At 49.5% G+C, this 27,591-nt stretch overlaps 1 protein-coding gene across 4 annotated transcripts; it reads right to left on the bottom strand.

The window, feature by feature from the left end:
* Positions 1-7,860: 7,860 nt before the first annotated feature.
* Positions 7,861-26,156, bottom strand: LOC120526940. Of its 4 annotated transcripts, none has more exons than XM_039750042.1 (3): positions 26,079-26,156; positions 11,197-11,337; positions 7,861-9,968 (listed from the first exon to the last, which is right to left on the bottom strand). In XM_039750042.1, the coding sequence occupies exons 1-3, from the start codon at positions 26,127-26,129 to the stop codon at positions 9,207-9,209; spliced, it is 954 nt and encodes a 317-aa protein (XP_039605976.1). In that variant the 5' UTR covers positions 26,130-26,156; the 3' UTR covers positions 7,861-9,206. The 4 variants fall into 4 exon arrangements, 3 of the variants coding, with proteins under 3 accessions (XP_039605976.1, XP_039605977.1, XP_039605978.1); XM_039750043.1 differs by having other exon boundaries at positions 11,257-11,337; XM_039750044.1 differs by lacking the exon at positions 11,197-11,337.
* Between the last annotated feature and the right edge of the window lie 1,435 nt (positions 26,157-27,591).

Genomic DNA, 27,591 nt, shown 5'->3' with positions numbered 1-27,591 from the left:
AAGAAGGCAGACTCTATTGTAGGATTAAAGTTGGACAGTTTGACATCTGTGGCAGAGCGACGGGCACTAAGCAAACTCCTGTCAATCATGAAGAGTCCACTGCTTCCACTGAACAGGATCATCGCCAGGCAGAGGAGCAGCTTCAGTGACAGACTGAGGAGACCCCACACCATGCGACTCTTCAATTCCACCCGGGGGAGTAAACGCTAACATTATTTAAAGTTATTGTCTGCTTTTTTATTTTTATTTTTTTTTTCATTTTTTCATTTTTATTACTATTTAATTTAATATTGTTTCTTTGTATCAGTATACTGCTGCTGGATTATGTGAATTTCCCCTTGGGATTAATAAAGCATCTATCTATCTATCAATCTATCTATCTATCTATCATATAGCACCTTTCATTCTGTCTATCTATTATATCATGCCTTTCATTTTGATGCCAGGCATGCCACTGACCACACAGAGAATTGCCAATGAACTCCAAATCAATGAGGTGACCCTGCCATACATCATCAAGGCAGACTCAGATTTGAACCCGTGTCCCTGGGGGTGTTGGGCTGCACAGATGAGGTGGGCCGTCTAAGTGTCTTGTCCAAATTATTTTCATTTCTCAATGCCACTAAATCTGCTCATCAACGTCACTGTGTGAAGTGGGGGCAATAGAAGCTCATGCCCACTGTATCAGCTGGCCCCTGGCATTGATCTCCTGGCACCAAGTGGTCCAGCATCATCTTTGACTTCCTTGACTGTATGTGTCTCATCTCAACTGCTGCTTCCAAGTTGTGCCATATGTCTGGGCACCAATATCAAAGATGCCAGCTTTGGTATAAGCAGGAGTGCCCCCTACTGATGAATGTCACCCTGGTTTGATACATTTGAATGTATGCTAATTAGGTGACATGTCAAACTCACTTTGGATCTTGTGGGTGGTAGGGGATCTGCAGAATATTCCAGCAGCACTGGGCACAGGTGCCAGCCTTGTTCTTCATCATCTTTGTAGAGTTCATGTGTCCTACCCATGCTCCCATGGCTTCTACTGTTGTCCTCTCCACATGCCAAAGACCCCCTCGATAGGCCAAGCTGGGTGGTGTGTGTGGGTGAGTGGGCTGGCACCACAGTCACTGAGTGTGGCTTTAACAGATTTATGGACTGCTGTGTGACTGACCATCTGCCAGTACAGAAAGGAAGGCAGGCACCAGAACCTGGGCTGGCACTACTGTGGCAAGAGAGGTCTGGCAGAGCAGTGGTTGTGGGGGCTGTCACAGCCAGTCATCTCCACATTGGTGTTCTGATGCCAGCAGCAATCAGCACAGTGGGCACGACATTTAGGGGCTTCACTTCTGAGCTTGGAGCGGGGCTGGGGGCAATGCCCCCTTCAACAAACGTCCTGCCCCCTTAAATCCAACTTTTAGAAGCTGAGAGAGAAAATAATCGATTCCCCACAAACTGAATGAGGACAAGATGTACGACAGCAGCTGAACAGTCCGCTGGAAAGGCACACCTGAGACGAGAGGTTTCACGTCCTGCTCGCTCGTTCCCTCCGCGCTCTGTTTGTCCGCAGCTCACCCAGCACTCCGCACAGATCCCCACTCACCCTCCCCCCAGCTAAACAGCCAATCAGTGTTAGTATGCAAATGACCCGGCGTCAGCCGCAGAGATCCCCACTCACCCTCCCCCCAGCTAAACAGCCAATCAGTGTTAGTATGCAAATGACCCGGTGTCAGGTTTCTCAGTAGGCAGGGCTGCGCAACCGCGGCAGGCTTTGAGGAAGCAGCAAATGTCTCCTAGCGACTCGTGAGATAATTAAGGACAACTGAAACATCCATCTGTATTTGTACAGTCAATGGCGGACTAGTCCAGTGTTCTTCTCACAGTTTCAGTCTGGTAGAGAAGTCGATCCCACAAGCACCACTGTGCCTGCTGCATAGAGCCGACTGGAGGACTCGTGTCTGTCTGTCTGTCTGTCTGTCTGTCTGCCTGTCAGACCCCGACACAAAGCCCACCCCAGCTTTCAGCGCTGCACTCGACGGTTTTCTCGTTTCATATGCTGATGAAATCCCAGCGATTTTAGTAAAGATGAATTATTCACATTCCATCCCAGCTTCCAGCAGCTCACAAAGGGAAAGTCAATGCTGTGAGGCGCATCCTTTTTCCCAAGCTTTTAAAAAGTGTGGCGCTGCCCCTGGCTGTACCAATAGCAGTAGCAACGATCAGAGACAGCAGCTGGCATGTCTACTGCTGTGGCATCAACAGGTACCTCTGCCCACAATTGGTGCCCCAAAGCAACCCACTCAGCTACCCAGTGACTTAAATGGCAATACGCCATCCCAGCCAATACTGGGCAGTTACCCCAAACGTGTATTTGGTGGCACAACATTAAGATCATTCAGTCCTGCCTGGCAGCACACGACCACGGCTGGAGTTCTCTGTTGTGCGGGACGCATGCTTCTGTTTCCCATGTCGGAAATATGGCAGCCCAGTTAATGAGAGGGTTGTAGTTTTTACCTTAACTGGTTTTAACAACTGGAAAGCAGCACCTGATCGAGACAAGGGGCTACAGAGGCCACAACCATGGGCACACTTCAACCATCTGGACTGGGAGACCACCTGGGGGCGACTGTGGATTCGATGTTGGTTGGTAAAAGACAACTTGATAAAAACCATTACTGTGTCGAGAGTATCGGCAGAGCTGTAAGGCGTCTCTGTGACGGCAGAAACCTTGAGACGTGAAGCAGCGGGTAGTGAGGATGGCATTGCTTCTAAAACTGATGGCATATACCTTGGAGAAGGATGAGAAGCTAGCAAGCATTGCTAAGGGTGTCCCATAAAATGCAAAATGCACATCCATCCATCCATTTTCCAACCCGCTGAATCCGAATACAGGGTCACGGGGGTCTGCTGGAGCCAATCCCAGCCAACACAGGGCACAAGGCAGGGACCAATCCTGGGCAGGGTGCCAACCCACACACCAAGCACACACTAGTGCTAATTTAGGATCGCCAATCTGCCTGACCTGCATGTCTTTGGATTGTGGGGGGAAACCGGAGCGCAGACACGGGGAGGACCTGGGAAGTGAACCCTTAAAGGGTCTCCTAACTGCGAGGCAGCAGCGCTACCCACTGCGCCACCGTGCCACCAAAATGCACACCTAAGGACATCCAAAATGAAATGAACCAAACACTGGCTGACGTGGTGCTTGGAGAGGTCAGGAAAAAATGTGAAAGTGCTGATCCTGCAGGGATTTGTCTCAGAAGTGATGGAGCAGCGATAGGCGCAATGTGACAATACGGTGTGCCAGAGGAGCATCTTCTTGGGTTACTCGACATCGCCTGTGAGATGCTGGCCACAGTGCTGACAGGATACTGAGCCAGTGTTATGATGGGCGTAGTGGTGGTGAACAAGCTCTGCTCCAAAGAGACTTGACAGATGTGTCCACACGTCCACTGCACTTAGTGACTGCGCACGCCATGCAGAGTGAGCCGTGTGTAGAAGTCGACTTTGTCCACCACCACCAGTATGAGCTCAATAAACACGATGCACCTTACTGGTCTAAAAAGGCTGCTTGAGGTCAGATGGACAAGTCACTTTGAGGTGAGGTGACAAGGTGCACTGTGGACAAATCCTTAGTGTCCTATCTGAGATGGCAGAGGATGACGATGCTGCAGTTCACCTGTGCACCGAGGAATCAGGCCTGCCATGCCAAATTAAGTGGCATCACTTCTTTGAGACTGGAAAGTTCCCAGTGCGGGTGCTTGGTGTCTTGAAACCAGCAAATGCTCTTCTCCAGTCTCAGTCAGCTGATCTGTGCAGAGCTTGTGAGGTTGTTGGTGCAGCACTGGACTCCTTAAAACCATCTGTGAGGAGGACTGTTGGGAGCGTCGTCTCCTGCCGAGGACGAGTCACATCCAACAAAGAGAAGGAGAACAATAAGCAGACACCGGGGTCAAAGTGTTGTGCTCTCCACCTTGGGCCGTACACACTCTGGTGACCCTACCATGTCTCTGCTCAACATCCTCGACATGAAAGGAGATTTTCACACAAGAAGATTGACCTGATGAGAGCCACATCTAGTCCTGCACCCAAATCTAGCGCCTTTCTAGATCATCTGGCTGTGATGGCTGGCACTGTAGCAGATGTCGTAAGTCTGAAAGTTGAAGTTCTTGTGGCAAAACAGATTGCTGCTCAAAAATGTCCAAAAGAAACCGACTGTCCACTGTGAGCTGTAAACTCCAGCAGGACTACAAGGAAGCCTTTCCTGAGTTTCCTAAATTGTGTGTAAGAGTCCTGGTCTTTGGTGTGTCCTCAGCATCGTGTGAGACGTCCTCCTCCACTTTGTCACGGGTCCTAACCCTATCGTCACACCACGTGACATAAAAGGAAGAGGAGTTTGGTGATCTTGGCCCACCCATGAGAAGTCCATGACAAATAACTGGGATGTGAGGAGTTTGGAGGAGTCTGCAAAGGGAGGCAGGAGACTGTGGATGGACTGAGGAGGAGGAGGAGGAGGAGGAGGAGGAGAGCAGAGGAGAGTCCAGTGGCTGACAAACCAGAAGACAATCCGTTCAAACGTTCACTTCTACTAAACCCGTCCTCGTGTTCTACAGACCAGTCTGACGATCGGAGGAGACACGGGAGTCGTGCTGTTTGAATGAGTCTCGTAAATATCGGCTGAATTGAGAGCTCGGATTTGAGAATCAGGCCATCCCATTAGGATACGTTTGATGTTGTTGCTTGTGAAGATCTGGATGGACATTTTATTTTATTTTATTCTTCTTTGTTGTTTTATAACTTTTCAGTTGTGTTAATAGTGAGTTGTGATAAAGGCCAGCAAATTAAAGTTAATGTCATGATTTAGTTGTATTTGATTGATTCAACTTTTTGTTCTTTTATTTTTCAGTTGTCCTCCTGAAGGATTGTCACCTTATCGTGGTCATGAAATGGGCTTTGTGTGCCTCAGTGACCCTCAGAGCTACAGGTGGGACACCCAAGTGGGACGAGCCAATCCAATGACAAGACAATAGCAGTAATCCAGAGCACCCCCACCGTCGTCACCATGTGCCCCCTCATACATGCCTGTCTAGAACCGGCCCAGGCTTGGAGAGGCAGGCCATTAAGGGGGCTTCAAGGGGACACCCCACCACATGTCACTGTCTGTAGTGTCCAACTCCTCCCACTCTTTGACTGCACAACAATTGAAGGACCCCCAGCTGTTAAGCCCCTAAGAAGTGTTAAAGTGAGCGACGCCCCTGGGAGGGGCTTACTGGGCAGCTGTCACCCCCACTATCAACAACACTGACCCCCGTGATGCCACAGAGTGTCCTTAAAACCGGAAAGCTGTGGAGATAATGAGGGGGCTTCTCTTGGAAAGCTTTCTGAGGATTGGGCTGAATAACAAAATGAATCCAAGATGGCGCTAAGGTGTCACTCGAAATGGCAGTGCCAGGGACATCTGTGCATTCGGGGCCAGGCCTGCAGATGGCGCTGCTGTCCAAAGGTACCGTAAAGTGTCCTCAACAGGGCAGGACAACCTAGTGGTCAGAACTGGACATCTCCAGGTTAGCTCAGTGCGGTCATTTCTTACCTGGACAGGTCCTTCGCAGCGGTGGGGGGGACATTTCTACTCGGCTCTTTATTCAGAGCATTGGACATTCTGGAACTTTCTGGAGCATCTCCTGTTTTGGGGCTGATGTGGAGATCTTCTACTCAGTCCTGTGCTGCTCGTGCTGCGTGACGACTGCCCTCATCATGTGTGATTTGTGTGGCATGATTAAGCGGGCACCTTGCCATTTTGCTCCCTCTAATGCTCTGCACTTCCACAGCTCCTTCTACACGGTGCCACGTGGTCTCACACCTGCCACCCCATTCCCTTGTGGCCAACTCTGTGAGCCAATTCAAGACGGGATCCTTGCCGAGGCTCTGCTGTGGGCCAATGGGCTTGGGCAGCAAGTCCTGTCAGCTCTCTTGCTCCACCCCTTTGCACCCTTTGTCTCCAAGGCCCCACCCCTTTTCACTCCATCATCCTTCTAATGTTGCTCACACTGCTCTTTTAGGCTCCACCCTTCCTCATTTTGAAGCCCCGCCCCTTTCATCGTGTGCCAGTCTCTCTCTATTCCCCACCCTCAGGCTCCACCCCCAATCTCTCTCCCAGGTCCATGTGGTCCCACCAGACTTGCCACTGCTGCTTGTTTGAGGGTCTTCCAGTCTCGGACCTGCCTGTGAGGTTGCCATGTGGTAGGCAGGTGTGCCAACATCACCTGGCTTGTACCTTTGTGCCCGTGATCAGAGCTGCTGGCATCAGACCCTGGACGGACATGTCACCCTGATGATGGGAGAATCCACAGATGCATACTGACCCCGCATCGTCACTGCTCTGCCACTCTCAACCCGTGCCACTTCATTCACGAAGAGCCCACATGGTGGCACCGTGGTTAGACAGACACTTGGGTTTGAAGCAGGTGGGCTTGCATGTCCCCCCAGCTGTTCCATCCACATTTGGGATGAGGGGTACACCAGGTGGGCCGATTTGCGTTTTCTGTCCAGTAAGGTGAACTTCGTGGGGCAGGTCAGTCGACACTCGGGTACGACTCTCAGAGACGTGTGAAAGGCGCTATACAACAGATACGGGAGAGGAGACAAAACTCGGACAACAGAGAGCACAGCTGGAAAGGGGGCTTCACATCAGACACACAGACGTTGAAAGGAAGCAAGCGATCAACAGCAGAGACGTGAAAGGCGCTATACATACGACACATTGTAGAACAGGCAAGCAGGACAAGTGACATCGTCACCAGTGAGGTGGCCATCGGCTCGTCACAGCACTCCTCCTCCTCCTCCTCATCGTTGTCATCATCCAGACAGGCACCTGTCACCTGGCTGACCAATGAAAGCCCCTGCACAGCATCTTGGGAGGTGTCCAGGGTGGAAAGGCGCTATACAGTACGCCCACTAGACCGGACTGAAAAGGCGCCGGGTCTCCTGCTGGAGATCACCCAGTAAGTGGGCATTTCCAGGGTCAAAGGCGCCGTATTGCACTTCAGTTCTGCCATTCAGAGGGGGCGCCCGATCAGATGGGGTCTGGAGCCCACCACAGTCGTGGTACTGAGCGCATCTGGAGGATTACATGGCACTCACTGTCTGACCTGACCAAAGGGGGGCACAGCCACTCAACCCTGGGCAGCTCGCACTCACTCACCCGCACAACCTGGGGCGTGAGGGCACAGCTGGCACAAGCATGCAAACTCAACAGAGAGGGGGGGGCTGGCATGTGAATTGAACCCGGGGCGGTGGACCCATCAGGCGCCCTACCTGAGCCCATACCTTCACAGCACCTGGGATTAGGAGGGATGGCACGATATTCCAATTCACGCTCACTCCACAGTGCCCAGGCGCTAGCGTGGTGCCCAGGCGTTCTGAAATCGGGGTGTGCCAGTTATGAATGTGACTTGGGAAGAGTGGCAGGCAGCGGGGTGCGGGTGACATGCGAGTACTAAACACCCGAGCCAGGGCTGGCACACCTTGCAGGGACATCACGATCACCGCTCACAGATCGAGGACTTTCACCCCTGAAGTGCTCCCTGGACGTTTCCTGGTCCTCGAGGTGGGAGCTCAAGAGCCACAAGTCCCTCCATGGCACCCCCCCTAGACGGGGGCAGAACTGAGCAGCTAAACGAGGCTCGGGTCCTGCCACCCTCTCTCTCTCTCCATTCTTCTTGTGCCCACTGTAAAGGCGCCATACAGACCACCAACTGCTGAGGGAGGCACCACCACCTAGCGCCGTCCCGATGACCGTTTTAAAATGACAGAGCTGTCCGTACCAAGGCTTCAAAGAGGCTAAAGGCGCTATATAATGCTCTTAGCGTTTGCTTTATTCATCCAATTCACGGGACGAGTGTCGCCAGAGACCATCAAGAAACCCACAGAGGCGCCACGAAAACACCAGGGGGGCCCAAATCTGCTGCTGCTGCCCGCCAGCGGGGGGCTGTAAAGTGCCAAGAGTTCTATTGAAATGTAAATAAATAAAGCAGGAGCGTACGAGTCGTGAAAGGCGCTATATGACCGCGAGCCTTTACTTCATACACACTGACGAGTGCCTTGCGAGTGTGAAAGGCCTGAAGTGACTTGAAGAAGCCAGAAGGTCTCAACTGTTTGCTCCTTCCATTCAAATTCCAGTCCCACTTCCGACATGCTGATGGGATGCCATTCAACCAGTGGGCACCTGTCTGACACGCCAGCACAGCTTACCAATCAGACGGGGGCCACCACCACATCATGAAAACTCCAAGTGGGAAACTGAAGCTGGGCACCGTGCTGCTACTGAGGTGGTGAAAGGCGCCCGAATGTGCAGAGGGGCGCGTCACCAAGACGCACGTACGACGGGCACAATCCAGTCCAGGAGACTCCCCTCCCAGGGCGAGGCGCTATATAACCTGCTTTCTGGCCATGATGCCATTCCACCCGAGGGCGCCCACCTCACCCGCTCAGACCTGACCTGTGTGTCGAAGAGTTCAAATGCTGTGTGGCGGTGAAAGGCGCTATATATCTCGACTGATCGTACTTTTGCCCTGGAGACGCCTGAGAGGAGCTGCAGGCAGTACAGACTGTGCAAGGCGCTATATAGACACTGTGGCGAGCGGCCGGACCACGAGGGGGCTCAACCCTGGATAGGGGCACTGGGTTGTTTCCGCCCGTCTGTGCCCGGGCTGCTTTCCACAACACAGAAAACAGGACTTGAGCCAAGAGGGTTCACACAGTCAGTCCCAAGGCACGAGACTGGCAAAGCTGATTTCGCCATTCAACCCGAGGGCACACGCCTGGCACTGCTCACATCTGAAGTCCATGTGAAACCAGGGCTCAACTGCCACTACCGCTGCCCACCGGCCGAGCGCTGCAAAGTGACACGCTGATGGGCACTCGATTGTCCCGAAGGCTCATCTCACAACCACCATTTGCATACAGTGACTTTCCCTGAAAATAAGCGTAAGGCGCTACATGCCACCACGACCAGTGTACGTGCAGTAGAGATGGACTAAAGGGGCTCTACACGTGTGAAAGGCGCTATAAGCCATTCCAACCAATATACCAGGGTGATGAGCTCAGGGGGGCCAAGTGTGTTGAATGCAGAAATAAAAAAAAAAACGAGAGCGAGGCGGTCCGAGGGTTCAAAGGAGATTACATTAGACAATGGGGGAGGGCACAGAGGGGGCTCACTGCAGGTCGCTGAGGGTCTCTTTGTCCAGCAGGTGCTTCTTGATGAGGATGCACCTGTGCACCAGCGCCTTGAGGACGGCCACATTGGCCTCGCGCTCCAGGCGCACCTCGCGCTCCGTGTCTAAGGTGACTTTCTTTTTCCACTCGTTGGCGTTCCTGTACCTCCGCTTGTGCAGGGCGCTGCCCGCCAGCCTGTCGCCCTCCTCCAGCGAGGTGCTGCCTTTCGAGAAGCTCGAGCTACAGAAGTCCAGCTCTGACTCAAAGAGTTCGTCGTCGTCGTCGTCCTCCAGGTAGCCGTCGGAGGCGGGCGAGCGCGCGGCGCCCTCACCCTCTGCGGAGTCCGCGCTCGGCACGTGGCTCAGTTCGGGCTCAAAGGCGTAGCTCGCCACGGACGGCTGACTGTCCACGTCCGGGGTGCCCACCGACGACGGCGCGCTGGGGGCAGCTCTGGACTCCAGGAAGTACTCCTTGTTGGGCGGCTGCTCCTCCAGGGCCTGACCTTCCTCGGCCTCCTTGACCGAAGGCTCCTGCTCCTTCCACGACTTCCCTCCCTCCGAGTGTCGCCCGTCCTTGACTCTCCCCCCGATCTCGGCGTGTCCTTCGCCGCCCGGAGTGGTTCGGCCCTTCACGGGGATGGCGACGGGCACCCCGCCGTAATCGTCCACAATCTCGTCGGTCTCGCGCTTCCCAGAGACCTTCACCTTGATGTTCAGAGGCGCTTTCTTTGGACTTTGGCTTCTGCCTTCCTCATCTTCTACCTGCGAGAGATCAAACACAAAACACAACGACATTTCAGCTGCGGTGACGATGGGAAAAGCAGACACGTATATAGCGCCTTTCACAAGGAACGTCAGTCATCATATGGATGGAGAGCACTGCCTTACTTCACGGGGGTCCACCATGCTGTGCAGCCACTTCTGGGGTCTCGCTCCCCATATAGCGCCTTTCACAGGTCAACAAGTTCTGTTATGCCATCCATATATAGCGCCTTTCATCACACCAAACACCTGCTAGGCCCTCTTAAAGCACACACAATCACTATATAGCGCCTTTCACAGGGCGCGTGATGATGACAAAGACCCTCGTGACGACACCTCGACAGCCCTACACTGGCCACTCACTCACCCTCTCAGCGGGAGCTTCACATCACGCCGGTGGGCAGACACAAAGCCCTCGCGCTGGGTGGCGCCGTATACCCGTCTGGAATAAGCGGTTGAAAAACCGGTCAGTGGCGGAGGCTTCAAAGGGCCATCGCCCTTCTACTCTTTGGTGCACTGGGGGCGGTGGGGTCACACGTCAGCTCTCTGGTAGCGGGGTCTGAAAGTTCGCATCGATACCAACGGCAAAAACGCTCTAAGTGAGCCACGCTAAGAAAACTAAACCTGAGCGGAAATCGACAACCTTCAATATTACCGAACACAAGACCCTCTTCCAGTACGGCCCCTTTGACCCGAGCGGGCACAGTCATACTCTTTTCATGGCAGCGGACAGTCCAAGCAGGTGCGGGTACAGGGGGTGGCGCCAGGGCACACGTCAACATCAAGAATAGCTGAGCAGGGCCTGCAGTGTTAAGGACGGCCCCGTCTTTGCCCACTGGGCGGGCAGGACACTCTCGACGGCCGATATGAAGGAAGCCCAAAGACACTCCTGCCCGTCCCGAGCAGCTCTATGCTCACATGTATTAAAGAGGCACAAAGAGGGTACGGCACTGCCATCCAACTCGGCCATTAAAGCAGCCAGCCTTCCGCCCCGTCCACCCCAGGCTCCTTCCACAGCCGTCTCTATCTGAGGGGATGCCACTTCTGACCCCGGTAGGGTGATCGGGGGACACTCGGGCCACTGGCACCAATCAGTCGGCGCTAAAATCCCAAGGGGGGTAATTTGTCAGCCCACCTGAACCTGCGGCCCTGCTGAAAGCTTCACACATAAACTGGCAGAGGAAGAAGGGGGGCACAGAAAAAGAAAAGACAAAAAGACAGTGCCTACTGTAATGAGGAGGAGGAGGAGGAGGAGCAGATAAAGGAAGCAATACCAAGTAGTACCAACTTGAGTGGCGTCCTGTCCCATTGAACTACAATCAGCACAGCAGCTGCACACGGGCGACCCTGATCGCTGAATATCAGGAGACTGCAGTGGAAGAGAAAACACAAAAACGGCATCAATACAGCGACGTGGACAAAACACACACACACACACACACACACGAGTGACAATGACAGGCTGGCACCATCACACTTCATTGGCACCAAAGCCCAATCCACGCCGGGATTTGGGGTTAACTCTTACTTACCAGGCATGGGGGGCACTGACGCTACAAGCACTTACAGCGAGGATGAAGAGGAGGATGAGGATGACACTGGAGCAGCTACACGAGAACACGTTTAAGAAGAAGAACACAAGGACACATGCAGGAAGAGTCACACTGCGCCAGCCCTGACACTAAGGTGCCGTTCGCCAGGAAGACTCTCAATGTCACCACCGCCGCCACCTTCATCGACAAACACTTCAACGTCACACTGACTTGTTCAGCCGGTGTCTCTAAGGCACCTCGTCACATAGGAGACACACGTGGTGACACTTCTTTCTTTTGTGTTTTCAGCTGGAGCCCACGCGGGCGAAGTGGGCCACACAGAGGTGTCAGGAGTGGCATCTGAACCCACAACCTCAGGGTCTGATGTCCAAAGCCTTGACCACTACACACACACACTAAGAACACTTCATCAATGACAACATGTCTTAACTTAACTCTGAAGTCCAGCCAACAGATTTACTGATACAAACTGGCAGGCACAGAAACGATCGATAAATCAGTAACTGGCACTGCCACCTGTGGGCTCTCCATTACCATCCAGACACCTGCAGGTCAGGTGAACTGGTGATGCTAAACTGGCCCGTGTGTGTGTGTGTGCGCCCTGCTATGGGCTGGCACCCTGTCCAGGGTTTGTCCTTTGCCTTGTGCCCGGTGCCCGTTGGGATGGACTCCAGCAGGCCTAAGTGGGTTAGAAAATGGCTGACTGACTCTGATCTGCGCTTCTTCACACGTCAGCAGCAGTACAGGAGCAGGTAAACTCGAGAGCTTAACGTGGGCTCGAGCAGACCCTGCTACTTGACGGCCCCCCGGCTCTGACCTTCCAAGAAGACAAGCAAACAGAAATGGCAGTTCAAAGAGAGACCCCCCCCCCCCCTCCAGGTGGGGTTTGGGTGTCAAAAAAAAAAGGGGGGTCAACACAACACAATAGACAGAAGAGAAGAACACGAGTCATCCTCGACACGAGACACGAATCCCACAAAGGGGCCTTTCAAGAGACGGCAGACCCTAACGGCACTTTCCTTGTTCTGTCTTAATTGAGGGCAGCACGGTGGCGCAGTGGGTAGGAGACCCGTCTGGTTTCGCTTCTCGGGTCCACCCTGCCTGGACTTTGCTTGTTCTCCACTCAGTGCCCTCCCTAGCGTCTTTCAGCCCGTAGTTGAGCGCCCAGCTGTCATCTCGCATGACATTGTGAGATGACATGATCTGCAGAGATGGCAAGGGACGAGCGGGCAGTTGGGCGGGCAAATACTGCAAAAGCTAATAGCGGGTGTCGAGGCGGAACAGAGTTCACAAGCAAAGAGTATGGAGAGGTGGGCGGGCGAGAGGGGGCTGCACATGCTAATAACTACAAAGAGGACCAATTCATTTATGTGAGGGAGAGTGCCCAGAGGGCACTGGGTGGTCTCGTGGCCCCCTGCAGGTCTGATTTTTTTTTGTTTTTTTCTGACCTTACTCCTTTTCTATGTTAAGTAATGTTGTCTTATTTTACTTTTTATTTTTCTATTCTTCATTACGTAAAGCACTTTGAGTTACGTTTTGTATGAAAATGTGATACAGAAATAAATGTTGTTGGTGTTGTTGTAGCAGCTTAATGGAGTATGGAGAGGTGGGCGGGCGGGCGAGAGGGGGCTCTACATGTTAATAGCGGGAGCGGAGCGGCACTTCACAAGCAAAGAGGATGTGGAGGTGGGCGGGCGAGAGGGGGGTCTGATAAAATAAAAAAAAAATAAAAAGTCCAGTGAAAGCCGCCTGTCAGATATCAGAAAGATGGCGTCCGGAAGCGAGATCTCCGTCCTCAGCGTCCTCAGCGCAGTCTGCATGGCGTACAGCAGCTCTCTTCTTGTAAAGTACACGGCCCCCCAACATATACTCGTGCGGTCGTTTAACCATTAGGTGTGTTCGCTGTGCAAGATTCCTCGTGGCGCTCGCTGTGGCTCCTGTTTAAAGCGACCCCATCTGCCGTTCTTGTATTTGCGTCCATATTGCAGAAAGTGAGCAGAAACTCCTTGGAGCAGACGCTGTGTCGTTTTGTCACTGAATTGCTGAGGGGTTTGTACGGAAGTGCATTAGGGCCACGGTGAAGACAAAAAAAAATACGGACATAGTGAAGAAAAAAAACTAGATGTCGAGAATAAAGTCGAGATGTTGCTACATAACTTATGACGGGGGTCTGAGAAAATCTGGTAAATTAAGATGACGTCTAGTTTACGATGCTCCACTTTAATGGCAAACTACGAGAATAAAGTCAACATGGCGAATTTAATCTCGAGATAAATGGCGAGAATAAAGTAGAAACGTCGAGAATGCGTACCTGCCGAAGTGCACTGAATATCCCACTCAAAAGTCTTATTCAAAGGTACGGTGGGCACGGAGAGTATTCAGACCCCCTTCAATTTGTCACTCTTTGTTATATTGCAGCCATTTGCTAAAATCATTTCAATTCATTTTTTCCTCATTAATGACACACAGCACCCCATATTGACAGACAAAAAAAAAAGAATTGTTGAAATTTTTGCAGATTTATTAAAAAAGAGAAACTGAAATCTCACCTGGTCCTAAGTATTCAGACCCTTTGAACCCTCAGTATTTAGTAGAAGCCCCCTTTTGAGCTCATACAGCCACGAGTCTTCCTGGGAAAGATGCAACAACCTGGATTTGGGGATCCTCTGCCATTCCTCCTCGCAGATCCTCTCCAGTTCTGTCAGGTTGGATGGTAAACGTTGGTGGACGGCCATTTTGAGGTCTCTCCAGAGATGCTCCATTGGGGGGCTCTGGCTGGGCCATTCAAGAACAGTCAGTCCCAGAGTTGTTGTGAAGCCACTCCTTCGTTATTTGAGCTGTGTGCTCAGGGTCATCGTCTTGTTGGAAGGTCCCAGTCTGAGGTCCTTAGCACTCTGGAGAAGGTTTACTGTATTGGACAAGTGATGAGCACTGCCTGGTTGTCTCCACACACTGAGGAGAGGCAAGACACATGACAGCCCGCATGGAGTTTGCTAAAAGACACTTGAAGGACTCAGATGGTGAGAAATAAGATTGTCTGGTCTGATGAGACCAAGACAGAACTTTTTGGCCTTAATTCTAAGTGGTTGGTGTGGAGACAACCAGGCCCTGCTCATCACTTGATCAATACAGTCTCCACAGTGAAGCATGGCGGTGGCAGCATCATGCTGTGGGGGTGTTTTTCAGCTGCAGGGACAGGACGACTGGTTGCAATCGAGGGAAAGATGAATGCGGCCGGCCAAGTACAGGGATATCCTGGACAAAAACCTTCTCCAGAGTGCTAAGGGCCTCAGACTGGGACCTTCCAACAAGACGATGACCCTGAGCACACAGCTAAAGTAACGAAGGAGTGGCTTCACAACAACTCTGGGACTGACTGTTCTTGAATGGCCAGCCAGAGCCCCCCAATGGAGCATCTCCGGAGAGACCTCAAAATGGCCGTCCACCAACGTTTACCATCCAACCTGACAGAACTGGAGAGGATCTGCAAGGAGGAATGGCAGAGGATCCCCAAATCCAGGTTGTTGCATCTTTCCCAGGAAGACTCGTGGCTGTATGAGCTCAAACAGGGGCTTCTACTAAATACTGAGGGTCTGAATACTTAGGACCAGGTGAGATTTCAGTTTGTCTTTTTTAATAAATCGGCAACAATTTCAACAATTCTTTTTTTGTCTGTCAATATGGGGTGCTGTGTGTACATTAATGAGGAAAAAAAATTTATTGAAATGATTTTAGCAAATGGCTGCAATATAACAAAGAGTGACAAATTGAAGGGGGTCTGAATACTCTCCGTACCCACCGTACGCTTTACCAACATGAGCAAAAGAAGTGTTCAGAAAGCAACACTGCTCAGTTATTTCAGAGACGAGACGTCACAAACTGAAGAAGGTGCGGCGTCCACTCCTCATGTGGCAATTTCAGACAAAGACACTGCACAGGCTGGTCCATCAGGGGTCTCTTCAGCACACGCTCTGCCAATTGATAAATCTAAACACCGCTTACCTGGCGTTAACAAACAACGGCGTAAAGAGTTTGATTGGCTAATGGTCAAAGACAATGGTATGTGGTGTCAAACACCCAAGGAGTGGTCACTTGGGGTAAACGTGCCACACACAAGAATTCAAAAAGAAAGCTTGCTGGACCATGATAAGAGTAAAACGCACACGGAGTCTTCTGCTGACCTTTTAGGAAAGCGTGTACTCGAGCAAACTGGAATCGGTCAAATTGAAAGGCCTGTATCTGGGAGCTTCAAGATCCATGGATTGGTTGGCCACATACAACGTTGTTTGAAAAGCTGTTAGAACAGTGCCAAGAAACGGGATGTGCCATTTTACAGCAGCTCAGTGTCGGTACAAACGTACATCACACCTCTGAAAGAATAATACAAGCGAGAGCTGCTGGACGGCTTAGCATCAGAGATAAAGTCTAACATACTGGAAAATATACGCGCAGTAAAGTGTTTCAGTATTGTGTGTGATGAAACCAGACGTGTCAGATGTAAAACAATGAATTATTTACATGAAATGTGTTTGCCAGCTCACTACAGAGGTCAGAATTAGTTTTGTATCAACCCGCAATACGACTGATGGCAAAGCGGAGACAATCACTGAACACACCGAGTGAGACTGTGGACACTCTAATCTGGGTGGACTACGGTGAGATGGAGCGGCCGTTACGATCACAAAGGTGTGGCACAACCACTTAGAGATAAAACATCTGGACTCCTGCTGGTCAGCTGCCACTGTGTAAACCACCCATTGGCCCTTGCAAGTGCCAAGCAGCTGCTGCTGTACCTCATTTAACAAAACTGAACGACATCTTAAGGAAGCTGTTCTATTTCTTCCAAAACTCTTCAGTTAGGATGGCCGGTTTAACGGAAATTCGAAATATTCTGAACATTGCCCAGATTAAGCTGAAAATGGCCAGTGACACTAGATGGCTGTCTGATGACTCTGCAGGACAGTCACTACGACAGTGTATGAGGAGTGATCTCCTTGGAAGGCCCAGATCCTGGGAACTTTGATTATGGGAAAGCTTCAGACACCTGGGCCTCCAGGAAGAAAAGAAGAAGAAATATTTCACTGAAGACACCTTCTGCATATACAAGTTGGCTTTGAAGAATAGTTTTACATTTGTCTTCATTAGGTTTCCTATAATTTTTTTTCAATATTTTCATTTTTCTTCCCGACAGCGACAATACTTGTGGTTTATGTCATAACAATTGTTATTTCAAATTTTTGTTAGGATTGCAGTACCCTGAATTGGAGACTTCTTTAATAAAAATATTCTTTCACAAGTGTCAAACCTTTAAAAAAAAGTAAGTCATATTGACCTTTGGAAAATAATTAATAATAATTAACTAATAAAAATAGTGCACATTTCATTTTCCACACCACCAAATGTCCCCATCCCGCCCCACCAGGCTACTTCTTCTTGCCACCCGGCTGGAAAAAAAGTTCTGGTGTGAACACTGCCGTCATGTGTCCCACAGTCCAAAAACATGCAAGTCAGGTGACCTGGCCACCCTGAATTGTCCCGTGTGGGTGTGTGCCCTGCAGTGGGCTGGCGCCCTGTGCTGGCTGGGATTGGCTCCAGCAGACCCCTGTGACCCTGTAGTTAGGATATAGCGGGTTGGATAATAGATGGATGGATTTTAATTGTATTGTTGTCAGCTGTCTGCACGTAGGAATGTGATTGGTAGAGAAGCTCAACCTGACGGCACTGCTGCTAAAACAAGTACACCACTCACTAAAACTGTCACTGGCACTCCGAACGAAATTAACAGCAACTGCAATAACGATTCCTTCAGCAGGCAGGCAGACGCGCGTCACAAGGCGTACCTTCATCAGTTGTGTGTGTGTGTGTGTGTGTGTGTGTACTCCCAGGTGTCAGGCACAATATTCAAAGGCTCTCTCTCTCCCTCTCTCTAAAAGTGGAAGCCCTCCATCCCAAATACTCCACGCATTCCCACCAAAGCTGTAATCCTCTCCCTTCTGTCCGGTCGCTTCACTTTCACTCCCAACACTCTCAGTGGTGACGTTTCTCTGGCCTGCTACTCTACTACTGACGTTTCCAATTCTAAGACTTCCACAAACGACTCTCAGCCTCCACCAAGACCAGTCCAATACTGTAAAGCGCAGTGATTCACGACGGTCCCGTCCCAAGCCCGCTGCTCAGTCAGACACCAATCCTCGCCAATGACGGGTCTCGCTTCATTCTCAGGTCTTCTAGTGTTTGGACTCGGCCATGTCGGCTCGTTCTTCTGTCGTTGATTTCTTCCTCTCCAAGGATATCATTCAAATCATTTGAAGCCTAAAATGCATCCTTCCCAGTCCTTCACTTGTTTCTCTTCAGTTTTCTTCTAAATATTTCATTAGATTAGCTAAACTCAATTGACCCCAAAAGGGAAATCTCGATACATTGAGGACAATGAAATAATTCAACCAGGGGAACACACACAGGGTGAAAATGGAAACCAGCAGTCAGACGGAAAAGTGCAGCTTCCTCTGTCATTTGCATCGGATTGCTAATAAAAAGAGGGAATGCAGCTGTTTAAGACTCAAATAAGCCATTAAGGGTGGGGGATCTAACAAGCGAGACCACCAGAATGAAGCACTTAGGCCACACGTGCTTCTTCAGCAATAACTGACACCTGGGGCCTCATGTATGAACGGTGCGTACGCACAGAAATGTTGCCCAAGAACTTTTCCACGTTCAAATCACGATGTATAAAACCTACACTTGGCGTAAAGCCGCGCACTTTTCCATGGTACCTCATGCCCTGGCGTACGCAAGTTCTCCGCTCGGTTTAGCAGACTGGTGGCACCCAGCGTCAAAGCAATGGTACTGTTCCTGTGTGGTTACTCATTATTTTATAAATACACTGAAACTAACCGCATATTGTTTGTTAGTGTAATGCATCGGATTGGAATGAACTCGTAACAATATGATGGGCCAGGGAACAGCCATAGTATTCTAAATACCAGAACTGCTTTAGCGTTGTTACTCTCACTTCTTCTTCTTCTTCTTCTTCTTCTTTCAGCTCCTCCTGTTACGAGTTGCCACAGCGGATCATCTTCTTCAATATTTCTCTCACTGCACCACTCGGAGTATTTATATCACTGTATCTGAGTGTGAATCACAGCAGCAGCTGATCGGATCATCGGGTACAGCATCAAGCTCACGCCGTCTCAGCCACGCGCACAGTCTATTTGAACTGCCGCCATACGACAAACACTTCAGAGTCTTTACTGTATGGACCTCGCGGTTCACAAACAGTTTCATCCCAAGAACTTTAAATGCAGTCAATCAATTGCTCCTTGTAGAACTGTTAGGACTTATAAGTACAATCACCTCACTGGAAACTTGCACTACAGTTATAATATCACACAACCTGAGCCACTTTATAAAGCGCGTATTTACAGATGATGACGAGATCATTTTTAAGGTGAAATGCAGCAAAATATGTTTGTTAAATTATACAGATAAAACTTGAACTTCATTTAAATAATCTGTATTCATCACTGGGAGTGTCGTGAAGGATAGAATAATTAAACATGTACTACGAAGATATAATAATAATAATAATAATACTAACACATTTTATTTGAAGCGCCTTTCAAAAAACTCAAGGTCACTGTAAAATCAGATAAAAACTAAACATTCAATAACTTAAAATGTAAAATCCAAATAAAACAACACCAGTAACAGTTACAGTGAATAAGCAATTTTGAACAGATGAGTTTTGAGATTAGCCTGAAACTGGTGAAGGGTCGTCGTGTTCCTGAGGTAGGCAGGTAATGAGTTCCATAAGGAGGGTGCCGATCTGCTAAATGCTCGGTGCCCCATCGTGACAAGACGTGCTGGTGGATTATTTAAGTTGATGGAAGAAGAGGATCTGAGCATACGAGGTGTGGCAGAAAAGTAACGAGACTGGCAACACTAAGCGACCTGGCAGCGCTGCGCTGTCGTCCTTGATAGAGCCCGTGTATCAGTGCCCTCCCATAGCTCAGTGCGACTTTCAACTCCTTCCGTTAACTACGAGATTTTTGTGACTGCTGTTAGCGAAGTTGTGTTTTTGGTTGTGCGTCACGCAAAATGGAACAGCGGAATTTGGAGCAACGTTGTGCCATTAAACGGCAAGTGTGACGTTTGAAAAGTTAAAACAGGCCTCTGGGGAACATTCTTTATCTCGAGCTCAAGTTTTTCGCTGGCACAAATCATTTTTGGAAGGCAGAAAACACGTTGAAGATGAACGCCGTTCAGGGAGGACTTCAACTTTAAAAACCAATGAAAACATCGAACGTGTGAACACTCTTGTGAGATCAGACCGTCGTTTAACAATAAGAATGTTGAGTGAACAATTCAATTTGAACAGATTTGCCGTTCATCAAATTTTGACTGAACATTTGCACATGCGAGAGGTCTGTGCCAAAATGGTGCCAGAAAACTGCCCTCTCTCTCCATAACTGAATGTTTGACCTCAAAAGGCATTCCTGTGGTTCCCCAGCCCCCTTATTCACCTGACGTCAGTCCACGTGACTGAAAAATGTCCTCAAAGGACGTCATTTAGGGTCTTTAGAAAACATCCAAAAAAGAGTAACAGACATGCTGAAGACCGTACCGGTTGAAGACTTCCAGCGCTGCTACCAACAGTGGGAACAACGTCTCCATCCGTGTGTGGCTGCCCAAGGGAACTACTTTGAAGGGGAGAACACTGATGTTTGAAAAAAAGAAAAACTTTGGTAAATAAAACATCAGCCTCATTACTTTTCTGCCACACGTCGTACGAGAAGGTTTAGTGACTTGTAGGAGCTGTGAGAGATATGTGGGGTCAAGATTATGAACAACCGCCTTATATGTAAGGACTACAATTTTATAGTTGACCCTGAACTTTATTGGCAGCCAATGAAGCTCCTGAATAACAGGTGTGATGTGATCAGAGTCGGGTGTTTTAGTAATTATAGGAGCAGCCGAGTTCTGAACAAGTTGAAGTTTAGTAACTTTTGGGGCACACCAAAGACAAGTGAGTTACAATAGTCCAGGCGGGAGGTGACCAAACACTTGACTAAAATAGCAGTTGAGTGATTTGACAAAGATGGACGCAGGCGATTAATGTTACGCAGGTGGAAGTGAGCTGCTCAGGTAACAGAACTGATGTGAGACTGGAAAGACAACGTGCTGTCCAGAATGACACCAAGGCTTTTTATCTGATCTGTACAGGTAACACATGTGTTGTCTATTCATACTGAGATCTTTGATGCCTTCACAATTGCAGATTTCGTGCCCATAAGAAGCACCTCAGTTTTATTAGAGTTCAACTGCAAGAAGTTAGAAGAAAACCAAGACTTGATCTCAGCAAGGCAATCAGTAAGTGAAGATGGTGAAGTGAGATATATAACTGGGTATCATCTGCGTAACAATGAAAGTTTATCTTCCATTTATGAAAAATGACACCCAAAGGGAGCAGATAAATGATAAACAGCAGGGGGCCGAGGACAGAACCTTGAGGAACCCCAGATACTACGGGAGTGGAGGTACATTGGAGGTGTCCGTCCAGCTGAATGAATTGAGTTCTGTCTGTAAGATACGACTTAAACCACGTTAACGGGATGTGAGAAATACGAGATAACCTGTTTAGTAAGGTGGAGTGACAGACGGTGTCGAATGCAGCACTGAGGTCAAGAAGAACAAGGATTGTGATTAGGCCTGAGTCTGCAGCCACTAAGAGACGATTAGTGATCTTAATCAGTGGCGTCTCAGTGCTGTGAAAACGTCGAAAGCCTGACTAGAATGGTTCGTATAAACTGTTAGCAGATAAATGCTGATGTACTTGGGAAGCCACAGTTTGTTCAAGAACCTCTGAAATAAAAGGAAGATTAGAAATTGGTCGAAGATTATTAAAGTCAGTAGGGTCAGCCGCAGGTTTTTCAGTAAGGGGTGAATCACTGCAGTTTTCATAGACTGGTGAACAATTCCGGTGGAAAGTGACGAGTGAATAATTGAAACAACGAGAGGAGCCAGCGAGGAAAGGCAGGCTTTAACCAGAGCAGTGGGAATTGGATCCTGGTGACACGTCGAAGGCTTAGAGCTACTGATGAGATCCATGATTTCTGAGGCGGAGGGAAGGTCAAACATAGAAAATGAATGAGTAGGAGGAGGAAAATCATCAATGGTGGAGTCAATAGCAGCAGAGCCTAAATTATAACATATTGCCTGGATTTTATCGTTAAAGAAGGTCATTAAGGTGATACAGAATTCGTTAGAAAGGCAGTGCAAGGAAAGAGAGTCTGGAGGACTTGTTAGCGATCTGAGCAGCAAAAAAGTGTCCCAGAGTTCCCCTTGTTGGAAGAAATGAGGGCAGTAAAATAGGCAGCTTTAGCATGTCGTATGCTGTCCCTATAGTGATGATATGGCTGGAATACATCTCTTTATGAACATTAACTTCTTGTACAGCCGTTCTAACTGCCGACCTTTAGATTTTAAAATGTGTAAAGTTGGTGTAAACTATGAGGCAGTGCGTGTAAATGAAACTGATCGGGTTTGGAGTGGGGCTACCGAACTCAAAATGTCAAGAAGTCCTTCGTTATAAAAGTTAACTAAATCTGACGGAGAAATGGTTTGTAATGATTCCACAAATGCATCAATACCTGATTGAAAATTGGCCATGTTGAAATTTTTAAGATTCCTAAAAGTTATTACACGTTGAGGTTTGATGGTGTAGACAGTAAGAGTCATATTAAATGTAAGGAGAAAATGATCTGACGAGGGAAATTCTTCCGCAGTACAATCATTCGGAGCGAGTCCGGTACAGCAAATCAAACCCAAGAGATGTCCTTTGAAATGTGTCGGGGTTTCCATAAACTGCTGAAAGTCAAAGTTATCAAGGCAAGAAATAAAATCTCTGGTCGCCGAGGACTTACTGTCATCCAAATGAATGTTAAAATCAGCCATTATTATTATGGTCGAAGATAACGAGGACAAATGAGCTAAAAAAGCAGAAAAGTCATTCAGAAACTCTTTGTTGAATTTAGGGGAGCGGTAAATAGTTGCAACAATGGTGGGAATCGAGGCAGGCAGCTGACAGACAAGAGACTCAAATGAACCGTAGGAGGAAACTGTCAGCGGCGTAACTCGCATTGTCTCGCGGGATTTCAAAGTTCTTTAAACGTTTTGAAGAATCGGCGCTAAGCTTACAGATGACTTAACGTCTATTACAGAGTTGATTGTGTGGCGATCGGCTACTTAGAGAAAGAAAAGCAAGGACTGCAGTGACGGCCACGCCAACATATATTGAATATAAAACAGAAAGAGAAAATAACAACACAGCTAAAAACACAGCGACAAATTTCGACAAAAGTTAAACGCTTGTCATGAGCACGAGGCGGCTGTGCAGTGTCTACAATGGACGTGGCGTAAGATATCATACTGACATTGGCGGGCGAAGGAGCCACCAATTCTTCCTCTGCCCAGTGCCACCACAAGCCCAGAGCCGCCCCTGAGTACTGCTGTAATAAATGATTTCATCAAAGTGAAACTCCTGTTTAATAACGTGCTTTAGCTCCTATCATCATGACAATGACATCACGTATACATCTCAGTATTTGAGTTATTCAGAGAGCTGTAATATCACGAATGTCATGGACTCTGTGACCAGTTGGAGGAAGAGAGCCAGTTTAAGAAGCAAGTAGTGATTCACACACACAGATCACATACGAGTAGAAGATCACATACAAAACAAAGCATTTAACGTGCGACTTTAATTACATTTATATTACATTGATTTGCATATTCAAAGAGGTGTAATTCGGGGAGGGGTTGGGGTGGGACAGAAGGCATGTACACGTGCATTACTTTTCACGCTGACCGGGGTTTATGTAGCGGAAGAACACGGAAGTTGGCGCTCGCACAGACTACGTCGTGTTATTGTGCCAATTCTACGCACGCCGTTATGCATGAGGCCCCAGGACTGGCACTGCTCACCCCTGCTTTACTCCCAAGTGCTTTCACGGGTGATTCTTCCACCTCCACCACCACCAACGGGTACAACTACAAATCCTAAAGGGCCCAAGTTGACAACAAGTTCACAGACGGGGACACCACCATACTGCCAATTCTCGACTGCTACCTTTTGGAATAAGAATCTCCATTTCCACATTAAAACTATCGAGACGTCCACTGGTAACAACACTCCCACCGTTCCCATGGATTTTCTGGCACTGCCACTTTGCTTGGTAAGTTTTCATTAAAAGCACTTTTGCCAACAATTCATCCAGCAGCAAATCTAATAACGCGGTCACTAATAATAGAGAATCACGCTGACAGATCTACAAACAGGACATAATACTATCTAACTATCTAATAATGTGAATAATTATTATCATCATTAGTATAATTACTACAGTCATCATAAATGGACTCCCACATTGACTTGTCATCCTCAGGCCCAGGGACCGACTGGCATGAAAATGTAGTCAGCTTGACCTCAGCCCCCCAATGGTGGGTCAATTGTGTGGCACATGCCATCCACATGCCCCCTAAATACAAACAAACGGAAGCCTTTCCCTGAACTCCTTCACCACGTCTGCAGGTTGATTCCAGCTGTGGACGTGGCATTTGTCACCGACTGTCACTAAGACTCGTTCCTTTCCAGCTGTAGATCTCGATTTGCCCCCTACCAGTACCTGGGTCACTTTAGACCCTTTATAGAATAGGCCTCTTCAAACTTCGCCCAAAACTCAAATTCGAGAGTCAACCCCTGGGCACGCTCTAAAGCCTCCTGGCACTTTCAACAAGGTGCCCACCAACACCGCGTCACTGCCGTCGCTCACAGCTGGCAAACGTATAAACGTGGCGTCTGCTAAGAACTCCGCAGATTCGGTCGACCGTTCCCGCGATGTGACTTTTAGTAAAACTAGCGATACTCTGACCAACGGGTGTAAAAACGGACAAGCCTCGAATCACTGAATAAACTCGACGACAGCACCAAGTCTTTCAGTAAGCGCGCTAGCCGCCCGACTCTCCCTGCTGACATGTCCAAGACTGGGCGGCACGAATGGCTGCTCCCTGTTAACACGTCAGACATTTTCACTCTCCTTACCGAGGTTACCGTAAGGCCTCGCGAGGGTCGTCGTCGCTGACGCTTCCTTTCCCTTCACGTCGACATTCTCGGTGTCCACGAAGACCAAAACGCCAGAAAAACAAACAAACGAACGAACGAACGAAAGGGCGGGCAGCGCAAGCGCACGCTCCGCCCCCGAATCTTGCCGCGCTCTCTCCTCCCCAATCAGGTGCCTCGACAAAGGCAATCGATGAAAGGCCGTATCAACATAAAAGTCCTCAACAGGCCGCTCTCCAAGTAGAACAACAACATACAAGCCACCCTCGCCGTCTCGCCCACTGCTGCCACGACTCGACGAGCACTTCTGAAATGCGAGGTTTGCCGGACCCACGACCCTCAGTCTTGTACTGTTTTGCCCGCCCCCCAATTTACCTAGATTCCACGTGACTCTGACACTGTTTGCACTGGCCTTAGCTTCGCTTATTATATATAGCGCCTTCCTGCCTCACACCACTCACGTCGTGCAGATGTCATAGCGGCCGTGCGATCGATCGATCGTGACATTATGGCTGCTTTCATCTGTAAACCGTATTCTTGAAGACAGTGGTTGGGCGGAAGGCACCCTTTGCCAAAGGGGTCGCCTCTTTTGATTATGGGAAGTCGCCAAGGACTGTCGGTGCCCCTCACTCACAAGGCCGCCATCGCATCATTGTGCCAGGGTAGGGTGGCGATGACTGCTGACTTTCAGGGGTCCCGTGCGCACGAGGACGGGGTGTGGTGAAAGTTCAAATCCAAGTGCTGAAGTGACGTGGTGTGAAGTTGCAGGGGGTGGGGTGTCACAGCAGTCTCGATGGTGACACGCGTGAAGCACACTGTCTGTGGGGTCCTTATCGTCCCGCCTGGTGGGTCTAGTGTGCCCCACGAAAGCCATTCGTTGATCACGCAGCTTCCTTTCCGTTTGCTTCATTTCAGCGCCCTCTAGTGGTGGCACACTGCACTGTGCGAGGTGTCAGTTCGCCTGTCCGGTGTAAAGCTGAGCGAATCTTAACCGCCCGCCGTCACATACACAGCGCCACTAAACGGTCCTCTTAATGGAGCGACGGTCCACTTATTGCATGTAATAACCGGCGACTCGACCGTCCCAACTACAGCAGAAACACCGTAACTAAGGTACACTGAAGGGCCACCCACCTACTGTCTAAGTTCAGGGTCGTGGGGGGCACCGTAATCGTGTCACCCGTCAGGCGATGCGGGGTCCCGTTAAAACAATACCAACAACAACTGGAATTCCAATGCGAGGTCTTTTACCCCCTCCGTGCCAGCCACCCTTTATATCGCGACTTTCCCAAAAGAATATCCCATACAACGTTTCCCAAAGGAATAATTAAAAGCGGACGATCTCGAGATATCCACCCGGGGAGGGGTGATTAGAGAGAGCCCCCAAACCCGGGTACTCGTTCGTATTTAAGCTTATCGGTCAGAAAACGAAGAGCGCACCTGTTGCCCGTGGCTCTGCTCGGCGACGGTCTTACTCTGGTCACAGCCCATGGCGTCTCGGCGGCGCTGACGATAGCAGCTCCGGTCCCTGCGCTACGTAGACTGAGCTGGGCCGGCTCGGCGGGACCTTATGAAGGCAACGAGGTGAGACGGGCCGGCTCTCGCGAGAGCACCACTGCAATACTAAAGAACATTCAGAAAAGAAGAAGAGCAAAGCGGCGGCGGCGGGCGGTCCGGGGGGCGATCGGGAAAAGGAGTCGGCAGGGCAGGGCAGGGCAGGGCAGGGCAGGTGCGGCTTGAAGCGGCGCGCGCCTCGGCTCAGTCCCGGGACCGTCGCTTGAGTTCTGGCCGCACATGCCAGTGATGCCCATGCAGGTGAGGCGGCCAGGCTGGTCTGTGGTGGTTCCGATTGCCCCGCAGTAGGCTGGCAGCCCAGTCATCGATGCCTGCTGCGCCTCGGGTATCTGCGTGGCTTTGCAGACACGGAATGGACTCTTTGGGCATTTCGTCGGGCATTTCATCTGGCATGATCTTGTGCCAGATATGCTGGGCGTCCCTGAGTGAGATCTGCTTGAGGCCATTCAGCGTGTGTGTGTGTCTGGGACTCATCCAGGTGGGTACCTTTGTGGGATGTCCTGGTCACTGAGACCAAGAAGGGGGCGTCTGGTGGATTGTGAGGTGGGCCGATGTGAGCTCTTTCTAAAATACTCCAAAACCTCCTGGCCACCTGCCTGTAATGTCACCTCACACGTCTCTCAACAACAACATTTATTTCTATAGCACATATTCATACAAAAAAAAAATGTAACTCAAAGTGCTTTACAAAATGAAGAATAGAAAAATAGAAGACACAATAAAAATTAAACATAAGTCAACATTAATTAACATAGAATAAGAGTAAGGTGGTCCGATGGCCAGGGGGGACAGAAAAAACAAACAAACAAAAAAAAAAACTCCAGACGGCTGCAGAACAAAATAAAATCTGCAGGGATGCCAGACCACGAGACCCCCTGACCAGTCCCCTCTGGCCATTCTACCTCACATCCATGAAACAGTCCTCTTTGGATTTAGGGATCTCACTGAAGGACTTGATGATGAAGATGATGGTCATGTAGACTTCTGGCTTGTAGTCCATCACTGTTGGAGCATCAGGATGCTTTGAGTCGGTGGAGGTGGCAAAGGAAACAGAAGAGAGAGTTGAGGTCAGTAAGGACTTTAGAGCCACCGTGAATAGTAATTATGATGAACTGAACATACGAGTATCAGGATTAAGTTCAAGTGAAGTTAGGAGAAGGCCGTGTTACACTAACGTGTTTTCAGCTGTGTTTTCTTAAAGTGCTCTACTGTATAACCCTAACTCGCGGTTTGAAGCACACTCGATGTCCTCTGAGGGACAGACGGTGACAACACTGGGCACTCTAGGCTGGCAGATGGGCATAGTGGACTCGGCTGTGACACAAGTTAACTACGGTGTCCTACAGGGTCACAACTCACACCGTCACAATTTGACATC

The sequence above is a fragment of the Polypterus senegalus genome, chromosome 3 (genome assembly GCF_016835505.1).
Source record: "Polypterus senegalus isolate Bchr_013 chromosome 3, ASM1683550v1, whole genome shotgun sequence".
Classification (NCBI taxonomy): domain Eukaryota; kingdom Metazoa; phylum Chordata; class Cladistia; order Polypteriformes; family Polypteridae; genus Polypterus; species Polypterus senegalus.
Note: the sequence above shows the minus strand (reverse complement) of the source record. Positions and strands in the feature narration are given on the sequence as shown.

Bases quoted from the DNA above. Each gene is read 5' to 3' on its own strand.
- LOC120526940 (XM_039750042.1), bottom strand. From the start codon at position 26,129: ATGGGCTGTGACCAGAGTAAGACCGTCGCCGAGCAGAGCCACGGGCAA. The intron at 11,338-26,078 runs GTGCGCTCTTCG...CTTCCACTGCAG, and splicing joins AGCAGAGCCACGGGCAACAG to TCTCCTGATATTCAGCGATC. The intron at 9,969-11,196 runs GTAGGCACTGTC...GATCTCTCGCAG, and splicing joins TCCTCCTCCTCCTCATTACA to GTAGAAGATGAGGAAGGCAG.